The sequence below is a fragment of the Salmo trutta genome, chromosome 3 (genome assembly GCF_901001165.1).
Source record: "Salmo trutta chromosome 3, fSalTru1.1, whole genome shotgun sequence".
Lineage (NCBI taxonomy): Eukaryota > Metazoa > Chordata > Actinopteri > Salmoniformes > Salmonidae > Salmo > Salmo trutta.
Genome location: NC_042959.1, coordinates 64,863,105 through 64,884,161, shown reverse-complemented (window position 1 = coordinate 64,884,161; position 21,057 = coordinate 64,863,105). Strand labels below are relative to the sequence as shown.

At 42.8% G+C, this 21,057-nt stretch overlaps 1 protein-coding gene and 1 pseudogene across 1 annotated transcript; both read right to left on the bottom strand.

Annotated features, from left to right (window-relative positions):
* Positions 1-30: 30 nt before the first annotated feature.
* tlr21 (toll-like receptor 21) lies at positions 31-7,661 on the bottom strand. The gene is made up of 2 exons (XM_029744873.1): positions 7,610-7,661; positions 31-4,894 (listed from the first exon to the last, which is right to left on the bottom strand). The coding sequence occupies exon 2, from the start codon at positions 4,637-4,639 to the stop codon at positions 1,712-1,714; it is 2,928 nt and encodes a 975-aa protein (XP_029600733.1). The 5' UTR covers positions 4,640-4,894; positions 7,610-7,661; the 3' UTR covers positions 31-1,711.
* Positions 7,662-14,245: 6,584 nt separating this feature from the next.
* Positions 14,246-16,143, bottom strand: LOC115165785 (toll-like receptor 13; annotated as a pseudogene).
* Between the last annotated feature and the right edge of the window lie 4,914 nt (positions 16,144-21,057).

The window sequence follows — 21,057 nt, the reverse complement described above, 5'->3', positions numbered from 1 at the left end:
TATGTTTCCAATACTCTAAAACTACTTACAGCCTGGAGAATGTATTTTTTATTGCATGAATACTTCTAATTGAAACATGCGCATGCAAAAACATACAGAAGCACTGTAAGAGAAAATGCATTGCTGAACTTATGCAGTATGTTGTTTACAGACAGCTACAATGGACAAGTCAACTTTGGCAGCACGTGAATGTGTCCCTTGTTATTTTTGTGGCCAATGGGCCTACTCAAAGTATTCTTTATTATTTTTGACAAGCAGAATGCTTTAGCTCAGATTATAAAAGACATGAATCAGCATTAATGCATTATGCAGAGGATTGTCTGCTGTCCATGGTTAGATCCCAATTGCATATTCCTCGCCTCGTCTCCTTCTCAAAACCCATTGGATGAGAAAGCAAGAGGTCCCTCCCCTCTGACCTTTTTCTCCAATTGGTTTTGAGAAGGAGCGAGGACACGAGGAGTATACAATTCTCTCCCTGTAAGATGGACTGAATAAAATGAACCTGTGAATAAAATACTGTACATAGTCACACACTGTGTCTTATATTAAAATCTAATAATAGATTATTTATTTACTTGTTTTAGTTTGTGTACTACTGATTGAGACAGTGATATTTTCCAACAAGAAGTATACTGATGGAATATTTAAATTCACTTTGCAACAGGATTTGTCAAGGTACGCCTGATCATCTTATTTCCATTTTGCATCTTTTAAATGTACATACAGTATTACAATATTAAGTACTGATCACAACAAGATTAAGTTCATTTTTTCCATGACAGCAAATTACAAATGCAAACAAATGATGGATTTAGCTTATTATAGCAGTCAATCAAAGCATCAACAATGCTGGATTTCAAGCAAGTAGAAGATCAAATAAAATAAAATGTTATTTGTCACATGCGCCAAATACAACAGGTATTACAGTGAAATGCTTACTTGCAAGCCTTTAACCAACAATGCCGTTTTTAAGAAAAAGTAAGTGATAAGTACATTTAAAAAAATAAAAGTAACAAATAATTAAAGAGCAGCAGTAAAATAACAATAGCGAGGCTATATACAGAGGGTACCGGTACAGAGTCATGGCACGCAAGGCACATTTACAAGATTTTCAGTTCCTCTCTCTGTTTCTATATGTGTGGGTATGCATAATGTCAGTACTTTTACTACATTGAACTTTGTTTAATGTCCTGGAAACAGACTGCTGCCAGGGCAAAGCGTGTCCTCTAACCCTTTCCTTAAGTCATTAAGTAACAGGTCTCATCTGTCGGTGCATTGCTGATTTGAGACAGTGATATTTACCAACAAGAAGTATACTTATAGAATACTTTAACTTTGCAACATGATTTGTCAGGGTATGTCTGATCATCCTATTTCCATTTTCCTCTGCATCTTTTAAATATACATACAGTATTACAATATTATTTAGTACAGAACAGAATTTAAAAAAAATTCCATGAGCAAATTACAAAATCCCCCCAAAAATGAATTAAGCTTATTATAGCAATCAATCAAAACATAGACAATGCTGGATTTCAAGCAAGTAGAAAATAATGGCACAAAGAACATATTTACAAGAGATTCAGTTCCTCTATCTGTCTTTGTATGTGTCTGTTTGTGCATAATTTCTGTACTTTTACTACATTGAACTTTGTTTCATATCCAGGAATCAGGCTGCTGCTAGGGCAAAGTGTGTCCTATAACCCTTTCCTTAAGGCATTAAGTAATAGTTATCATCATCCGTCGGTGGCTGATTGAAGTATTCCTCCCTCCCCTCATCTTCCTCTTCAAACCTGCTGCTCCCACTCCTCAGTGCCCTCCTCAGATGGTTCCAAAACAGTTCCTGGGCCTTGACCGGGTCAGTGCAGTCTGACCCCGGCCACTGCAGGTAGGTCTTCTTCAACATGACCTTTCTCATACGGTGGTAAGCCGACAGCTGTCTTTCAGGGATGGGTTCCAGGAAGATGAGCAGGAGCACGTCCCGGAGCTCGTGGAAGAGCCTGTAGCTGGCCAGCTGGATCTCTAGGGAGCACCACTCGCTGCACAGGAAATGCCTACTAACCACGCAGATGGTCTTGCGGCTGCTGTACACAGCGGAGACGATGTTGTCCACAATGTTGCGGCCCAGCTCAAAGTCACGGTGGTGCAGGCACAGCCGGAAAGAGGCTCCGTTGCCCTCCAGGTTGGGAAGTAGCTGGTCTAGTACCCAGGGCTCGTCCGCCGAGTTATAGGAGATGAAAGCATCGTATTTGGAGTGCTCCTCTTTCTCCCTCAGCCTGCGCCAGTGTTGGCCAAACCAGGAGCGGAACACATAATAGCTATACTTCAGTTTCCAATAGAGCTTGTTGTAGAGAAGCGGGATTATAGTCAGCAGTAAAATCACAGTGGTTGTGGTAGCAAAAAGGTACTCTCCCAGGTCCAGGTAGCAAACATTGGTGTCAAAGTTGTAGAAGCTTTTTTGGAGTTTTTTATCTTGGCACTGTAGACTGTATTGTAAGACTAACTGGACTCTCTGGTTTGTCAAAGTCCAGTTCTGCAGGTCACTGTTGAGGCAGGTGCAACTTAGAGGAATGTTGCGCAGGTCCAGGTAGCGCAGTTTAGGTAGAGCCTCCAGCACATTCACATCTAAGGATTGCATTACGTTCTGGTTGAGAAGCAAGATCTGCAGCTCTGTCAGATTCCCGAAAACCTCATTTGAGAAGGACTGGATGCCCATGTTCCTTGCGCTGAGCTTGCTCAATTTCCGCAAGTTTTTGAAGACGCCCGGCTGCAGCTGCATCACCCCGGCACAGGAGTTGTCCAAGGAGAGGAAAGTCAAGTTGGTCAGATCGTCAAAAGTGTCTGCTGCAAAGCTAAAGATGTGATTGTCGGTGAGGTAGAGCGATTGGAGGGAGTTGAGACCACGGAAAAAGGCATAAGGCAGCATGTTGAGGCCGTGGGGCATCTGCGCATCTAGTTTGAGGTTGCGAAGTTTTGTTAGATTCACGAAAGGAGAGTTGGTACGTTTAGAGGAGAAGCTAACCTGATTCCCATGTAGATCAAGAACTTCAAGTGTGGCATGGAATGGTTTAAACTTGGCGCTGTCGATCTGTTTGAGATTGTTTCCATCAAGGTAAAAATTCGCCAGGTTAACGAGCCCCACAAAGGCTGAGTCTTCAAAATGAGTGATTTTGTTCCCTCCAAGATCCAAAATGTGCAGGCATTTGAGTAAATGGAAAGTCTTGTTGAAAATAACAGCTATCTGATTGTTACGTAGGTTAAGTATTTCCAGGCTATGCAGATCTTCAAAGCTATCCTTGTACAGATCGGTCAGGAGGTTATTGTCCAGACGCAGTGTCACAAGACTAGTCAGCCCACTGAAAGCCTTATGGTCAAGATAGGCGATTATGTTTATGTTGAGTTGTAGGGTCTTCACATTTGGTGTGTGGTGGAAAGCAAAAGAGTTGACTTTGAGTATGCGATTGTAACGGTAGCTCAGATCTGTCAGATTTGGGAAAGTGAGGTTCTGTTTGTTGCAGGACATTAGGGAGGTGAGGTGGTTTTTCTCTGCTGTGAAGTTCTTGATTTGATCCTGTCCTTTGAGAAAGTGGAGGCAACTTACCTCCCTCAATTGGTTGAAGGAAAGGTCCAATAAACCCCGGATTGGTGGACAGTTGGAAAGCGTGTTCTTTCGCAATAACAGAATCCCATTGCTTCCCAGACTCAGCTTTTTAACAAATTTGACCTTTGTACTCAAAAGGCTACATAGCTCCATGAGCAGATTGTCAGTCTTCAACCCCATACCAGAGAAGTCTATGTTCCCAGCTCTAACATTGCTGACATTCAAAAGCTCTGGCACTGTAACATTGGTTGAACGCAAACGCATGTAGTTTAGCTTCTGCAAGTCCAGACCTTGGAAAGCCCTTGAAGGGAGCTGGTCATTGTAGGAGAGATCCAGCAGTAGTACATGGCTGAGGAAGCCCCACTCACATGCTAAAGTGACCAGTTTGTTTTTACAGAGATAGAGGGTGGTGAGGGACTCTGGTAGGTCTGTATGGTTAGAATGATGGAGGGATGTTAGATAGTTATTGCACAGGTCTAGTTTTGTCAGCTTCGTTAAGTGAGTCACAGATTCTGCCACCGCAGAGAAGTTGTTCAGGTAGTTCTGCCGTAATATGAGGACATCCAGATTGGAGAGTGAAGAGAAAATACCCGGAGGGAGCATAATCAGTGAGTTATTATTTAGTGACAGGTTGACAAGGTTTTTGAGGTCTTGAAATACAGAGGAGCTGAGATTTGATATTTTGTTCAAGGACAGGTTTAGGCTCTTCAGTTGGCTCATATTTTGGAATGCCTGGTTATCTATGGTCTCCAGATGGTTATTGTCAATCTGAAGCGTCCTGAGGTTAGGTAAGTGATCAAAGGTATTGTCAGGTATGTGTTTTATCAAGTTTATGGAGATTATAATTGTGGTGGCATAAGGTGGCAGGTCACCTACAATGGCAGAAATGTTCTTTGCCTGGTGACGGATGCAAATGAATTTTGTGTGGTTTGAGGTTGGATCCTCAGTGCAATTTCTGAAGCTATAGCCAACTGTGAACTGGGCAATGTGAAGGACAATTGCCACTGATGCCATTATTTTATATTTTAGCCCGGCCATGTTGTCTGACGTGTGCAGCAGGAGAGTAATAAGGTGAGTAATGTTCTACATCTCCTCCAATGGTTCTGAACTCTTTCCAAGGGGAATCTTGTCCTTTAAAATCACAGTACATTCATTTTAAGTTCCAGGAAATGCATGCATTGGGAAAAGAAAGCTGTTGATTTTCTTTCTTCAAAAGAGTTGTATGGCTGTGATAATCATCCTGAATTATACTCCTTTATTCTCCATGGTTGAGAATGCTGATAAGAAAGCCAGCTAAATGGAAGAAGGGAAAAACACATTTTAGCAACTTTACAATACATTTCTCAGGGACTTCACTGGAAAACAAAAGTATTAGTTCTAGTGGCTTTCAGGTTCCTCTTTTCCATTAGGTACAGTAGCTTGCGAAAGTATTCACCCCCTTGGCATTTTTCCTATTTTGTTGCCTTACAACCTGAAACTAAAATGTATTTTTGGGGGTTTTGTATCATTTGATTTACACAACATGTCTGCCAATTTGAAGATGCAGAGTAGTTTTTATTGTGAAACAAGTAAGAAATAAGACAAGGAAAATAAGACAAGGGGGAATTGTACCCATATTGCCAGGGGTATATGTGGCCCAGAGTCTTGGGGGCTAACCATTAAACCAGACTGCCACAGTTCACAGTTTTAGTGTTTAAAAAGATTTCACTTCAGTCAATTCGGGAAGCAATTTGAAATTCCAATTACATAATTTAAATGAGAATTTATCTAAAATGAATTGCAATTATTATACTTGCATCCTTGAAAGTATGAATAGTACAACAATTTAAACTGACATTTTAGTTCATATCCTGAATGACACAAAATTAAGTTGGTAATGACTCCAATCCAGATCAATAAATGGATCATACAGCTGTTGTCATAGGTATGAACGCTGCTCAAGGGTTTTTCTGTAAATAGTGGGGCCCAAGTGTAACATTGGGATCAAATCAAACCATTTCATTAAGTTAGGCCGTAATCTATGGATTTCACATGACTGGGCAGGGGTGCAGACTCTCCGCAAAAGGGCTTTATTACAGACAGAAATACTCCTCAGCACCCCCCCCCCCCACCCCCAATTGCACACCCCCTCAAACTTGAGACATCTGTGGCATTGTGTTGTGTGACAAAACTGCACATTTAAAGTGGCATTTTATTGTCCACAACACAAGGTGCACCTGTGTAGTGATCATGCTGTTTAATAAGCTTTTTGAAATGCCACACCTGTCAGGTAGATGGATTATCTTGGCAGAGGAGAAATGCTCACTAACAGGGATGTAAACAAATTTGTGCACACAATTTGAGAGATGTTTTTTGTGTGCATGTTGGGACCAACACTTTACATGTTGTGTTTATATTATAGTCTGTCCGACACAATGCGCATTAGACTGTGTTCAATTCGAGGCACAAAAATGTCTGAAAGTTATGATTTGGAAAGGCACATACCTGTTTATATAAGGTCCCACAATTGACAGTGATGTCAGAGCAAAAACCAAGCCATGAGGTCGATGGAATTGTCCGTAGAGTGCCAAGACAAGATTGTGTGGAGCCACAGATCTGGGGAAGGGTACCAAAAAATGTCTGCAGCATTGAAGGTCCCCAAGAACACAGTGGCCTCCATCATTCTTAAATGGAAGAAGTTTGGAACCACCAAGACTCTTCCTAGAGCTGACCGCCCCACAAAACTGAGCAATCGGGGAGAAGGGTCTTGGTCGTGGAGGTGACCAAGAACCCGATGGTCACTCTGACAGAGCTCCAGAGTTCCTCTGTGGAGATGGGAGAACCTTCCAGAAGGACAACCATCTCTGCAGCACTCCACCAATCAGGCCTTTATGGTATTGGCCAGATGGAAGCCACTCCTCAGTAAAAGGCACATGACTGCCCGCTTAGAATTGACAAAAAGACACCTACAGTAAAGACTCTCAGACCTCTGGTCTGAGGAAACCTGGCACCATCCTTATGGTGAAGCATGGTGGTGGCATAATCATGATCCTTGATGAAAACCTGCTCCAGAGCTCTCAGGACCTCAAACTGGGGCGATGGTTCACCTTCCAACAGGACAATGACCCTAAGCACACAGCCAAGACAACGCAGGAGTGGCTTCGGGACAAGTCTATGAATGTCCATGAGTGGCCCAGCCAGACTTAAACCTGATCGAACATCTCTGGAGAGACCTGAAAATAGCTGTGCAGAAACGCTCCCCATCCAACCTGACAGAGCTTGAGAGGATCTGCAGAGAAGAACGGGAGAAACTCCCCAAATACAGGTGTGCCAGCTTGTAGCGTCATACCCAAGAAGACTTGAGGCTGTAATCGCTGCCAAAGGTGCTTCAACAAAGTGCTGAGTAAAGGGTCTGTATACTTATGTAAATATAACATTTCCGGGTTTTATATTTAATAAATTAGCCAACATTTCTAAACCTGTTTTTGCTTTGTCATTATGGGGTATTGTGTGTAGATTTGATGAGGGAAAAAAACAATTGAATACATTTTAGAATAAGGCTGTAACCTAACAAAATGTGGAAAAAGACAAGGGGTCAGTATATTTTCCGAATGCACTGTAACTTGTGAACACAGCATGTGCGATCACGACAGTTGATCGTCACTTGACTGTCATTCAGAAATGTTCTTCCTGATGATGTGGGAAAATGTCAAAATGTAGGCTAATTAAACAGCTAGTACCCTAGTTTATTGAAAGACCCTCAACCACTGTGAGAAATCAAAGCATTGACTTTTGTACTGCTGCATGCAGCAATTTTCATAATCTGACAAATTAGTTCAATTTCATTCATCATAATCCATAGCAAATTCTACAGCTTTCATTTACCTATCATAATCCATCATAACATCATTTAATGAAGGGTTATCAAACACGTTTCAAGAGTTATTTTACAAGTCACATTCAAATTAAGCAAAATCATATCTCAAGTCCCATTTCATCTTTAATTAAAAGCCTCGAGTCCAGCCTTACCTCCGTTCTGGGGGCTGTATCATGTCTGTATCATATCCTTCTGCTACATTATGAATGCTAGGCTCTTAATCATTGTTTAAAACTGCCTCGCTTTGGTTGTACAGAAAGAGGAAGGAAAGGGACAACGGACATGGAGTCATGGGACACGATCAGATGAAAGTTGTTCTCCATTTATTGTTATTTATGTACGTGGCGAGGGAGAGGAAAACCCAGGGACTCCAGTCAGCAATGTGCCAAACACAATATACACAGATTCAACAGCAAATACAATCTCTTTATTCTGCTGGGGAAGGTTTTCATTTTTAAAACTCTCAGTAAATATATATTTGTTTATTGAATTATTTCAAAATAACTGTGAAACACTATTATACACTAGAAGAATCGATTGCAAAAGAAAGTTGGCGGTCTCAATATTCTACTGATAAGTAGGACCAAATAACGCGTTAAGAGGGATGGGTCTTATTTCATATAAAAAGGAAAGGTGTTCCTGATTGGCAGTTATGATAATTCAAGTTGTTGTTTGTTGTATTTCTAAAAAAAAAATTATATCTGTAATTCCTGTTTTTGTAGTTGGTTGGATTAATTCTTGTTCAGCCTGTACATTAATGATCTGCCTTCCGTCTGCACTGGGTCTGAAGTTCAAATGTATGCAGATGATACAGTGATATATGTGCATGCAAAGAGCAAACAACAAGCTGCACAAGAACTCACTACTGTAATGGTCCAGGTTACAAAGTGGCTCAGTGACTCGTGTTTGCATCTCAATGTGAAAAAAACTGTTTGCATGTTCTTCACAAAGAGGGCAACAGATGCTACTGAGCCAGATGTCTATGTGTCAGGGGAGAAGCTCCAGGTGGTATCTGATTTTAAGTACCTTGGAATCATACTTGATTCCAACCTCTCTTTTAAAAAGCATGTGAAAAAGGTAATTCAAATAACCAAATTCAACCTAGCTAATTTCCGATTTATACGAAATTGTTTGACCACAGAGGTAGCAAGACTGTACTTCAAATAGATGATACTCCCCCACTTAACATACTGCTTGACTAGTTGGACCCAAGCTTGCTATACAACATTAAAACCTATTCAGTCTGTCTACAAACAGGCTCTCAAAGTGCTCGATAGAAAGCCCAATAGCCATCATCACTGTTACATCCTCAGAAAGCATGAGCTCCTGAGTTGGGAAAATCTGGTGCAATACACCGACGCATGTCTTGTATTCAAGATCCTAAATGGCCTAGCTCCCCCTCCACTCAGTACTTTTGTTAAACAGAAAATCCAAACATATGGCAGCAGATCCACAAGGTCTGCCATGAGAGGTGACTGTATAGTTCCCTAAAGGAAAAGCACCTTTAGTAAATCCGCTTTCTCTGTGAGAGCGTCCCATGTCTGGAATACACTGCCATCAGACACACAACTGCACCACATATCACACTTTCACAAAATGCATGAAGACATGGCTAAAGGTCAATCAGATTTGTGAACAGAATCCCTAGCTGTGTATTGCCGCTTTCCATGTTGTCTGTTGTCTGTAGCTTGTGAGGTGTGGAAACACTTTGTTTTTATGGATTTTGTCTTGTTGCTTTTTGTTCTATGTTGCTCTGTCTGTATGCTACATCTTGCTTGTCCTATGTTGCTCTGTCTTTATGCTATGTCTTGCTTGTCCTATGTTACTCTGCGTGTGCTCACTGTTCTATGATTGTCTATATTGTAATTGTTTTTAATAACCTGCCCAGGGACTGCGGTTGAAAATTAGCCGGCTGGCTAAAACCGGCACTTTTACTGAAACGTTGATTAATGTGCACTGTCCCTGTAAAAATAAATAAACTCAAACTAATTGTGTCCACCACACCGAGGTAGTTGGCTGAAGAGGGTGTGGCGGGTAGTCTGGGGGACCTTGAACCTTTAGCAAACCTTTACAAAAGAAAACATAGCCAAAAGAAGCTTTGGTAGAAGCTTTATTTACTCAGGTAATCAGGTACTTTTCACACAAATACACACATTTCTTAACTGAATCATGTTACAAAACAACACTATACAAAGTACATCCTATGAGTAAACTGTAAACTGGCCGTCTGACAGATTCTGCAGAGAGGCAGGCAGGCAGGCCATGACTACCCAGCAGTGGTGGGAAAAGTATCCAATTGTCATACAGTACTTGAGTAAAAGTGAAAGTCACCCAGCAAAATAGTACTTAAGTAAAGACAAAGTAAACTCAGCAAAAAAAATAAACGTCCCTTTTTCAGGACCATGTCTTTCAAAGATAATTCGTAAAAAATCCAAATGACTTCACAGATCTTCATTGTAAAGGGTTTAAAAACTGTTTCCCACGCTTGTTCAATGAACCATAAACAATTAATGAACATGCACCTGTGGAACGGTCATTAAGACACTAGCAGCTTACAGATGGTAGGCAATTAAGGTCACAGTTATGAAAACTTAGGACATTAAAGATGCCTTTCTACTGACTGAAAAACAACAAAATAAAGATGCCCAGGGTCCCTGCTCATCTGTGTGAATGTGCCTTAGGCATGCTGCAAGGAGACATGAGGACTGCAGATCTGGCCAGGGCAATAAATTGCAATGTCTGTACTGTGAGACGCCTAAGACAGAGCTACAGGGAGACAGGACGGACAGCTGGTTGTCCTCGCAGTGGCAGACCACATGTAACAACACCTGCACAGGATCGGTACATCTGAACATCACACCTGCGGGACAGGTTCAGGATGGAAACAACAACTGCCCGAGTTACACCAGGAACGCACAATCCCTCCGTCAGTGCTCAGCCTGTCCACAATAGGCTGAGAGAGGCTGGACTGATGGCTTGTAGGCCTGTTGTAAGGAAGGTCCTCATCAGACATCCCCGGCAACAACGTCGCCTATGGGCACAAACCCACCATCGCTGGACCAGACAGGACTGGCAAAAAGTACTCTTCACTGACGAGTCGCGGTTTTGTCTCACCAGGGGTGATGGTCGGACTCGCGTTTATCGTCGAAGGAATGAGCGTTACACCGAGGCCTGTACTCTGGAGCGGTATCGAGTTGGAGGGTCCGTCATGGTCTGGGGCGGTGTGTCACAGCATCATCAGACTGAGCTTGTTGTCATTGCAGGCAATCACAGGGAAGACATCCTCATCGCGCATGTGGTACCCTTCCTGCAGGCTCGTCCTGACATGACCCTCCAGCATGACAATGCCACCAGCCATACTGCTCCTTCTGTGCGTGATTTCCTGCAAGACAGGAATGTCAGTGTTCTGCCATGGCCAGCAAAGAGCCCAGATCTCAATCCCATAGAGCACGTCTGGGACCTGTTGGATCGGAGGGTGAGGGCTATGGCCAATCCCCCCCAGAAATGTCCGGGAACTTGCAGGTGCCTTGGTGGAAGAGTGGGGTAACATCTCACAGCAAGAACTGGCAAATCTGGTTCAGTCCATGAGGAGGAGATGCACTGCAGTACTTAATGCAGCTGGTGGCCACACCAGTTAGACTGTTACTGTTACTTTTGATTTTGACCCCCTTTGTTCAGGGACACATTAATTCCATTTCTGTAAGTCACATGTCTGTGGAACTTGTTCAGTTTATGTCTCAGTTGTTGAATCTTATGTTCATACAAATATTTACACATGTTAAGTTTGCTGAAAATAAATGCAGTTGACAGTGAGAGGACGTTTATTTTTTTGCTGAGTTTATTTGGTTTTAAATGTACTTAAGTATCAAAAGTACATGTCATTTCTAAAATATACGTGAGTATCAAAAGTAGAAGTAAAATCATAAATCATTTCAAATTCCTTAAATTAAGCAAAGCAAACTGCACCATTTTCTTGTTTTTAAAATGTACGGATAGCCAGGGGCACACTCCAACATTATTTACAAAAGATGCATTTGTGTTTAGTGAGTCCGCCAGACCATAGGCTGTAGGGATGACCATGTGTTCTCTTGATAAGTACGTGGATTTCACAACTTTCCTGTCCTGCTAAGCATTCAAAATGTAATGAGTACTTTGGGTTGTAAGGAATAATGTATGCAGTAAAAAGTACAGCATTTCCTTTAGGAATGTGGTGAAGTAAAAATATAAACAGTAATGTACAGATACCCCCCAAAAATACTTAAGTAGTACTTTAAAGTATTTTTACTTAAGTACTTTACACCACTGCTACCTAGTCATCACGCACGGATCCCTGGGTAAAAACAAATAGGTTAACGTAAATCATGACATCACACACTTTGAAAACACTTATAGGTAGGGCCTTGACTTTTTCTTGACTAAGTGACCTTTAAGAGAGAGATCTCAACCAGGCTGCAGTTTTAGGCTGTAAATACGGTCAGAATTTTCATGGTCAACATCTCTTGGCCCTAAAATAAAGGACGTCTATAAAGGAGGGTGATGACACAGACACGGAGACAGACACTTGCCACAGCAACAAGATCCATATGACATTGAAAGGAGACATTTTCCGCATCTGCTCCCACCCACTATCCACTAGACAGTCATCAGCTCCACCCTTTCTATCGCTTCAACCGCCGCCCCCAACCAGCCCTGTAATCTCCAGGTCCTACCTTCCTGGCCTACACTCCCCCCTCCCACATGCTGGAGAGTGGCCTGTCCCCTCCTCTGCCCCCCGGGTCCCTGCCTGCTTTCCCCAGCCCTGAACGCTGGTCTTTTCCCCCAGATGAGACTGTACTGATCCACATCCACTGTGCCTGTCCAGAGACTGCATGCCTCTGTGTAGTAGAGACATGCATAAGTGCAATGCTTAGGCTATATGCTATGTTGATGAGTGAGTATTTTCGAAATGCATACCATCAAGTCTAATTGTTACCAATTACAACTGACTTAATGTTTTATTTCTCTGTTGAATAGCGTCAGGCCATATGATTGGCAGGAAGACAAAGTGCCAGCCAGGAAATGTTAGCATTTTTACAAATATTTTGAAATCTTTTCTTTCATATGTTTTCCATACTCTAAAACTACTTACAGCCTGGACAATAAAAACACAATTATGCTGTGGAAAAGTAACAGCAGCAGATTGTATTTTTTATTGCATGAATACTTGTAATTGAAATGTGTGTATGCAAAAACATATATAAGCACTATAAAATAAAATCCATTGCATAACTTATACAGTATGCTGTTTACAGACAGCTACAGTGAGAACTTTGGCAGAACAAAATATCCACAAATGTGTCCCTCAGGTTTTTTTGGGCCACTGGGCCTACTCAAAGTATATTTTAAATTATTTTTGACAAGCCGAATTCTTTAGCACAGATGATCAAAGACATAAATCAGCATGAATGCGTTATGCAGAGGATTGTCTGCTGTCCATAGGAAGATCTCAATTGCATATTCCTCGCCTCGTCTCCTTCTCAAAACCCATTGGATGAGAAAGCCAGAGGTCCCTCCCCTCTGACCTTTTTCTCCAATTGGTTTTGAGAAGGAGCGAGGACACGAGGAGTATACAATTCTCTCCCTGTAAGATGGACTGAATAAAATGAACCTGTGAATAAAATACTGTCCTCACATCTTCTATTCTCAGAGGTCCCTCCCCTCTGACCTTTTCCTCTGGGTTTTGAGGAGGAGAGAGGATGCAATTATGTAATTGAGATTCTCACCATTTAAGATGGACCGAATAAAATTAAACCTGTGAATATAATACTGTACATAGTAACGCACTGTTTTATATTAAAATCTAATAATAGATCATTAATTTATTTGTTTTATTTTGTGCATTCCTCATTGAGAAAGTGATATTTACCAACAATAAGTATACTTATAGAATATGTAAATTAACTTTCCAACATGATTTGTCTGATCATCCTATTCCTCATGTCCATTTCCATTTTCCTGTAATACATACAGTATTACAATATTATTAAGTACTGATCACAGCAGGATTAAGTTAGTTTTTTCCATTACAAAAGCAAATGACAAAATCCAACAAATGATGACTTTCGCTTATTATTGCAATCGATCAAAGCATAAACAATGCTGGATTTCAAGCAAGTAGAATGTTATGGTAATGAAGGCACTTTCACAAGATATTCAGTTCCTCTTTGGCTTTGTATGTGTGTGGGTAGGCATAATTTCAGTACTTTTCTACATTGAACTTAGTTTCATATCCTGTTGCCAGGGCAAAGTGTGTCCTCTAACCATTTCCTTTAGTCATTAAGTAATAGATCTCATCTGTCAGTGTATTACATTTTGAGCCAGTGATATAATTATTATAGAATATTTAAATTAACCTTGCAACATGATTTGTCAGGGTACGTCTCATCAATTTAATACCCATTTCCATTTCCCTCTACATCTTTTAAATGTACACACATTATTACAATATTATTAAGTACTGAACACGACAGGATTAAGTTTGTTTGCCAAATTAAATTAAAAAAGGAATCAAATTATGACTAGCTTATTATAGCAATCAATCAAAGCAAGTAGAACATCATTGTACTGAGGGCACATTTACAAAATATTCAGTTCCTCTCTGTGTATGTGTTCATCATTTTAGTACTTTTACAACATTGAACTTTGTTTCATATCCAGGAATCAGACTGTTGCCAGGGCAAAGCGTGTCCTATAACCTTTTCCTAAAGGCATTAAGTAATACTTAGCATCATCGTCGGTGGCTGAATGAACTATTCTTCCCACCCCTCTTCCTCATCTTCCTCTTCAAAACTGCTGCTCCCGCTCCTCAGCGCTCTCCTCAGATGGTTCCAAAACAGTTCCTGGGCCAAGAACGGCTCAGTGCAGTCTGACCCTGGCCACTGCTGGTAGGTCTCCTTCAACATTACCTTTCTCATACGGTGGTAAGCCAACAGCTGCCTTTCAGCGATGGGGTCCAGGAATATGAGTAGGAGAACGTCCTGGAGCTTGAGGAAGAGCCTGTAGCTGGCCAGCTGGATCTCCAGGGAGCAACACTCGCTGTGCCGGAAGTGCCTGTTAACCACGCAGATGGTATTGCGGCTACTGTACATGGCGGAGACGATGTTGTCCACAATGTTGCAGCCCACTCAAAGTCACGGTGGTGCAGGCACAGCCGGAAAGAGGCTCCGTTGCCCTCCAGGATGGGAAGTAGCTGGTCAACTAAACGCGATTATAGTCAGCAGTAAAATCACAGTGGTTGTGGTGGCTTAAAGGTACTCTCCCAGGTCCAGGTAGAAGACATTGGTGTCAAAGTTGTGTATGGTTTGTTGGAGTTTTTTCTGGGCAATGTAGTCAATAGAGTAAGACTAACTGGACTCTCTGGTTTGTCAAAGTCCAGTTCTGAAGATCGCTGTTGAGGCAGGTACAACTAAGAGGAATATTACGCAGAGACTCCAGCACATTCACATCTAAGGATTGCATTACGTTTTGGTTGAGAAGCAAGATCTGCAGCTCCGTCAGATCCCTGAAAACCTCCTTTGAGAATGACTGGACTCCCATGTTCCTTGCGCTGAGCTTGCTCAACTTCCGCAGGTTTTTGAAGATGCCCGGCTGCAGCTGCATCACCCCGGCACAGGAGTTGTCCAAGGAGAGGAAAGTCAACTTGGTCAGATTGTCAAAAGTGTCCGCTGCGAGTTGTAGGGTCTAGTTGACTATGAGTGTGCGATTGTCATGGTAGATCAGATCTGTCAGATTTGGGAACGAGAGGTTCTGTCTGTTGCAGGACATTAGGGAGGCGATTTTTTTTTTCTTTGTTGAACTTCTTGATTTGATCCTGTCCTTTGAGAAAGTGGAGGCATCTTACCTTCCTCAACTGGTTGAAGAAAAGATCCGATAAACCCCGGATTGGTGGACAGTTGGAAAGTGTGTTCTTCCGCAATGACGGTATCCCATTGGTTTCCAGACACAGCTTTTTAAAAATGTGACCTTTGTACTCAAAAGACTGCATAACTCCATGAGCAGATTGTCAGTCTTCAACCCCATACCAGAGAAGTCTATGTTCCCAGCTCTAACATTGCTGACGTTCAAAAGCTCTGGCACTGTAACATTGGTTGAATGCGAATGCATGTAGTTTAGCTTCCGCAAGTCCAGACCTTGGAAAGCCCTTGAAGGGAGCCGGTCATTGTAGGAGAGATCCAGCAGTAGTACATGGCAGAGGAAGCCCCACTCACATGCTAAAGTGACCAGTTTGTTTTTACAGAGATAGAGGGTGGTGAGGGACTCTGGTAGGTCTGTATGGTTAGAATGATGGAGGGATGTTAGATAGTTATTGCACAGGTCTAGTTTTGTCAGCTTCAGTAAGTGAGTCACAGATTCTGCCACCACAGAGAAGTTGTTCAGGTAGTTCTGCTGTAATATGATTGTAGAGCGTGGAGAAAATAAGTGGAGGGAGCATAATCAGCGAGTTATTATTTAGTGACAGGTTGACAAGTTTCTTGAGGTCTTGAAATGCAGAGGAGCTGAGATTTGATATTTTGTTCAAGGACATGTTTAGTTGGATCAAATTGTGGAATGCCTGGTTGTCTATGGTCTCCAGATAGTTATTGTCAATCTGAAGCGTCCTGAGGTTTGGAAGGTGGTCAAAGGTACTTACATCTTTTAGCTCGGCCATGTTGTCTGACGTGTGCAGCAGGAAAGGGAAAAGGTAAGTAATGTTCTACATCTAGTCTGAACTCTTTTCAAGGAGAATCTTGTCCTTTAATTTAAAGCACATTACCATCATTTTAATTAAGTTCCTGGAAATGTTTGCATTGTGAAAATAAATGTGTTATTTTTGTTTCTTCAAATGAGTTAGACTCCTATTTTCTCCATGGGTATGCATGTGTCACGCCCTGACCATAGAGAGCCCTTGGTTCTCTATGGTGTTTAGGTCAGAGCGTGACTAGGGGGGTGTTCTAGTCATTGTATTTCTACGTTGATGAGTTGTATGGTTCCCAATTAGAGGCAGCTGGCAATTGTTGCCTCTAATTGGGGATCATATTTAGGTAGCCTTTTTCCCGCCTGTGTTTTGTGGGATATTGTTTTGAGTGAGTGCATGTAGCACTACGGTACTTCACGGTCGTTGTTTGTTTCTTGGTTTGTTTAAGTTTCACTAAAATAAAGATGTGGAACTCCAATCACACTGCGCCTTCGTCCAACCTTTTCTACGAGCGTGACAGAATATCCCTCCACACAAGGACCAAGCAGCGTGTTCATGAGGTAAAGGAGTTTTGGACATGGGAGGAAATCATGGGAGGACACGAGACCCTTCCTTGGCAGGAGCCGCAGAGGACGCAGGAAGGACAGCGACGACACCGGGGACCGCGGCCACAGAAACCCCAAGATTTTTTTTTGGGGGGGGGGCACGAGGGGTGGTCGGCCAAGCCAAGGAGAGAGCCAGAGCCCGCCTGGGAGTCGATGGAGCAGTGTGAGGAGAGTTATCGGAGAATGACTTTGGCGAGGAGTATGCTGCGGTGCAGACGTGCTGAAGAGCGTGACACCAGCCCGGTGCCATCTGTGCCAGCTCCCCACACTTGCCCTGAAGAGCCAGAGACTGTCAGGGAGGCGATGGAGAAGTTGGGAGAGAGGAGAGAAATGTTATGTAGGTGTGTTCTGCACGGCATTCGACCTGAAGAGCCTGTCAGCAGTCTGGTGAGTCCTGTGCCAGCTCCCCGCACTCGCCCTGAAGTGCGTGTCACAAGTCCGGTGCCACCTGTGCCGGCTCCACGCACCAGGCCTCCAGTGCGCCTCCCCAGTCTGGTACGTCCTGTGCCAGCTCCTGGCACTCGCCCAGAAGTGCGTGTCACCAGTCCGGTGCCACCTGTACCGGCTCCACACACTAAGACTCCAGTGACGGTCTACAGCCCGGAGCTTCCAGCGACGGTTCACAGTCCAGAGCTTCCAGCGACGATTTACAGTCCAGAGCTTCCAGCAACGGTTCACAGTCCGGAGCCTCCAGCAACGGTTCACAGTCCGGAGCTTTCAGTGACGGTCAACGGCCCGGAGCTTCCAGTGACGGTCAACGGCCCGGAGCTTCCAGTGACGGTCAACGGCCCGGAGCTTCCAGTGACGGTCAACGGCCCGGAGCTTCCAGTGACGGTCAACGGCCCGGAGCTTCCATTGACGGTCCCCGGCCCGGAGCTTCCTGCGCCGGTGCCAGGACAGGAGCCTTCCTCTGCTCAGGTGCCCAGTCCAGGCACGGTGTCCAGTCCCGCTCCATGGCAGGAGCCTTCCTCTGCGCCGGGGCCCAGTCCAGGCACGGCGTCCAGTCCCGCTCCAGGGCCGGAGTCTTCCTCTGCGCCAGTGCCCAGTCCAGGCACGGCGGCCAACCGAGCTCCATGGCCAGAGCCTTCCTCTGCGCCAGTGCCCAGTCCAGGCACGGCGTCCAACCCAGCTCCATGGCCGGAGCCCTCCTCTGTGCCGTTGCCCAGTCCAGGCACGGCGGCCAACCCAGCTCCATGGCCGGAGCCTTCCCCTACGCCGGTGCCCACCGGAGCCGCCACCGACACTAGGCACCCCCCTCCTACCCCCCATTGGTTTTCAGGTTTGCGGCCGGAGTCAGCACCTTTGGGGGGTTACTGTCACGCCCTGACCATAGAGAGCCCTTGGTTCTCTATGGTGTTTAGGTCAGAGTGTGACTAAGGGGGTGTTCTAGTCATTGTATTTCTACGTTGGTGAGTTGTATGGTTCCCAATTAGAGGCAACTGGTAATCGTTTCCTCTAATTTGGGATCATATTTAGGTAGCCTTTTTCCCACCTGTGTTTTGTGGGATATTGTTTTGAGTGAGTGCGTGTAGCACTATGGTACTTCACGGTCGTTTTTTGTTTCTTGGTTTGTTTAAGTTCTTACATCTAGGCATTCTGCTAGCGGAACCCTGTTCCGCCAGCGGAACCCCTAGCCAACAGCCAATGGGATCGCATGGCACGAAATACATAAACCTAAAAAATGCAATAATTTCAATTTTTCAAACATATGACTATTTTACACCATTTTAAAGATAATACTCTTGTTAATCTAACCACATTGTCCGATTTCAAAAAGGCTTTACAGCGAAAGCAAAACATTAGATTATATTAGGAGAGTACATAGACAAAAATAATCACACAGCCATTTTCCAAGCAAGCATATATGTCACAAAAACCCAAAACACAGCTAAATGAAGCACTAACCTTTGATGATCTTCATCAGATGACACTCCTAGGACATTATGTTATACAATAGCAGGGTTTGTTTTGTTCAATCAAGTTCATATTTACATCCAAAAACAGCTTTTTACATTGGCATGTGATGTTCAGAACATGCATTCCCACCCAAAACTTCCGGTGAATTTACTAAATTACTCATCATAAACGTTGACAAAATACATAACAATTATTTTAAGAATTATAGATACAGAACTCCTTTATGCAATCGCTATGTCAGATTTTAAAATAGCTTTTCGGCGAAAGCACATTTTTCAATATTCTGAGTACATTGCTCAGCCATCACGGTGAGCTATTCAGACACCAGCCAAGTTCGGAGCACACTAAACTCAGAATTACTATTAGAAAAATGTTATTACCTTTGCTGATCTTCGTCAATGCACTCCCAGGACTGCTATTTCCACAAGAAATGTTGTTTTTGTTCCAAATAATCCATAGTTATGTCCAAATATCTCCGTTTTGTTCATGCGTTCAGGTCACTATCCAAAGGGTAATGCGCAAGCGCATTTCGAGACAAAATAATTCATAATGTTCCATTACCGTACTTAGAAGCATGTCAAACGCTGTTTAAAATCAATTTTTATGGTATTTTTCTCGTAAAATAGCGATAATATTCCAACAGGACAATAGTGTATTCATTCAAAGAGGAAAAGAAAAAACAGCGTGCTCACGTGAATGCGCATATCCAATCTCTTTGTCACCAGGCAGACCACTGACAAACTGAGCTACTATACTCTGCCCAGAGACAGGAGATGCCTCAATCTGCTTTCTGAAGGCTTTAGAGAGCCAATGGAAGCCTTAGAAAGTTCTACGTAACCTCACATATACTGTAGTTTCGATAGAGAATCAAAAGAAGAACTACACATTCATAGACAGGCCACTTCCTGCTTGGAATTTTCTCAGGTTTTTGCCTGCCATATGAGGTCTGTTATACTCACAGACACCAGTCAAACAGTTTTAGAAACTTCAGTGTTTTATATCCAAATCTACTAATAATATGCATATTCTTGTTTCTGGGCAAGAGTAGTAACCAGTTTAAATCGGGTACGTTTTTTCATCCGGCCGTGAAAATACTGCCCCCTATCCCAAACAGGTTAAGTTTCACTAAAATAAAGATGTGGAACTCCAATCACGCTGCGCCTTGGTCCGACCTTTTCTACGAACGTGACAGCATGCCAATAAGCCAGTTCAATTGGGAAGGGAAAAACACATTTTACTGACTTTACAATACATGTCTCAGTGACTTCATTGGAAAATAAAAAAATAACTATGCCATTGTTAATTGTTAGTTCTCTTGCGGCTTTATGTTCCTCTTTTCCATTAGGTATTTTCCTTCACCATATCATGATACACCTCAACCTCACCTCAGACGTCTCCCAATGATGTCTTTGTAAGTTGGACAAAGATCACAGTTTTGTTTTTAAATAATTGTTTTATGGACAGTGATAGTCGAAGATGTAGAGGGGAAGCAGATACAGAGGGAGACAGAGAGGACGGGTTGAGAGGGAATTGTATCCACATCACCAGGGGTATATGTGGTCCAGTGTCTTGGGGGCTAACCACTACACCAGACTGCCAGAGTTTTGTGGCATGTAATTTTAGTGTGTACAGTATATTGTAATTATAGTTTATGTAATTATAGTGTACAGTATATAGTGTTTAAAAGTTTTCACTTTAGTCAATTCGTGAAGTTAATTGAAATTCCAATTACATCATTTAAAAGTGATAATTTAACTAAAATGAAGTGCATTCATTATACTTGCATCCTTCAGATGGTATGAATGGTACATTTACATTACACATTTCTGTTTACAGTTCCGTTTACATACACCTTAGCCAAATACCTTTAAACTCAGTTTTTCACAATTCCTGACATGTAATCCTAATAAATATTCCCCGTCTTAGGTCAGTTAGGATCACCACTTTATTTTAAGGTTGTTAAATGTCAGAATGATAGCAGAGAGAATGATTTATTTCAGCTTTTCTTTCTTTCATCACAGTCCCAGTGGGTCAGAAGTATACATACACTCAATTAGTATTTGGGTAGCATTGCCTTGGACCTAGACTTGGCTTTTTCAGTTCTGCCCACAAATTTTCTATAGGATTGAGGTTAGGGCTTTGTGATGGCCGCTCCAATACCTTGACTTTGTTGTCCTTAAGTCATTTTGCCACAACTTTGGAAGTATGCTTGGGGTCATTGTCCATTTGGAAGAACCAGCAGTGGCTTCTTCCTTGCTGAGCGGCCTTTCAGGTTATGTCGATATAGGACTTGTTTTACTGTGGATATAGATACTTTTAAACCTGTTTCCTCCAGCATCTTCACAAGGTCCTTTGCTGTTCTCGC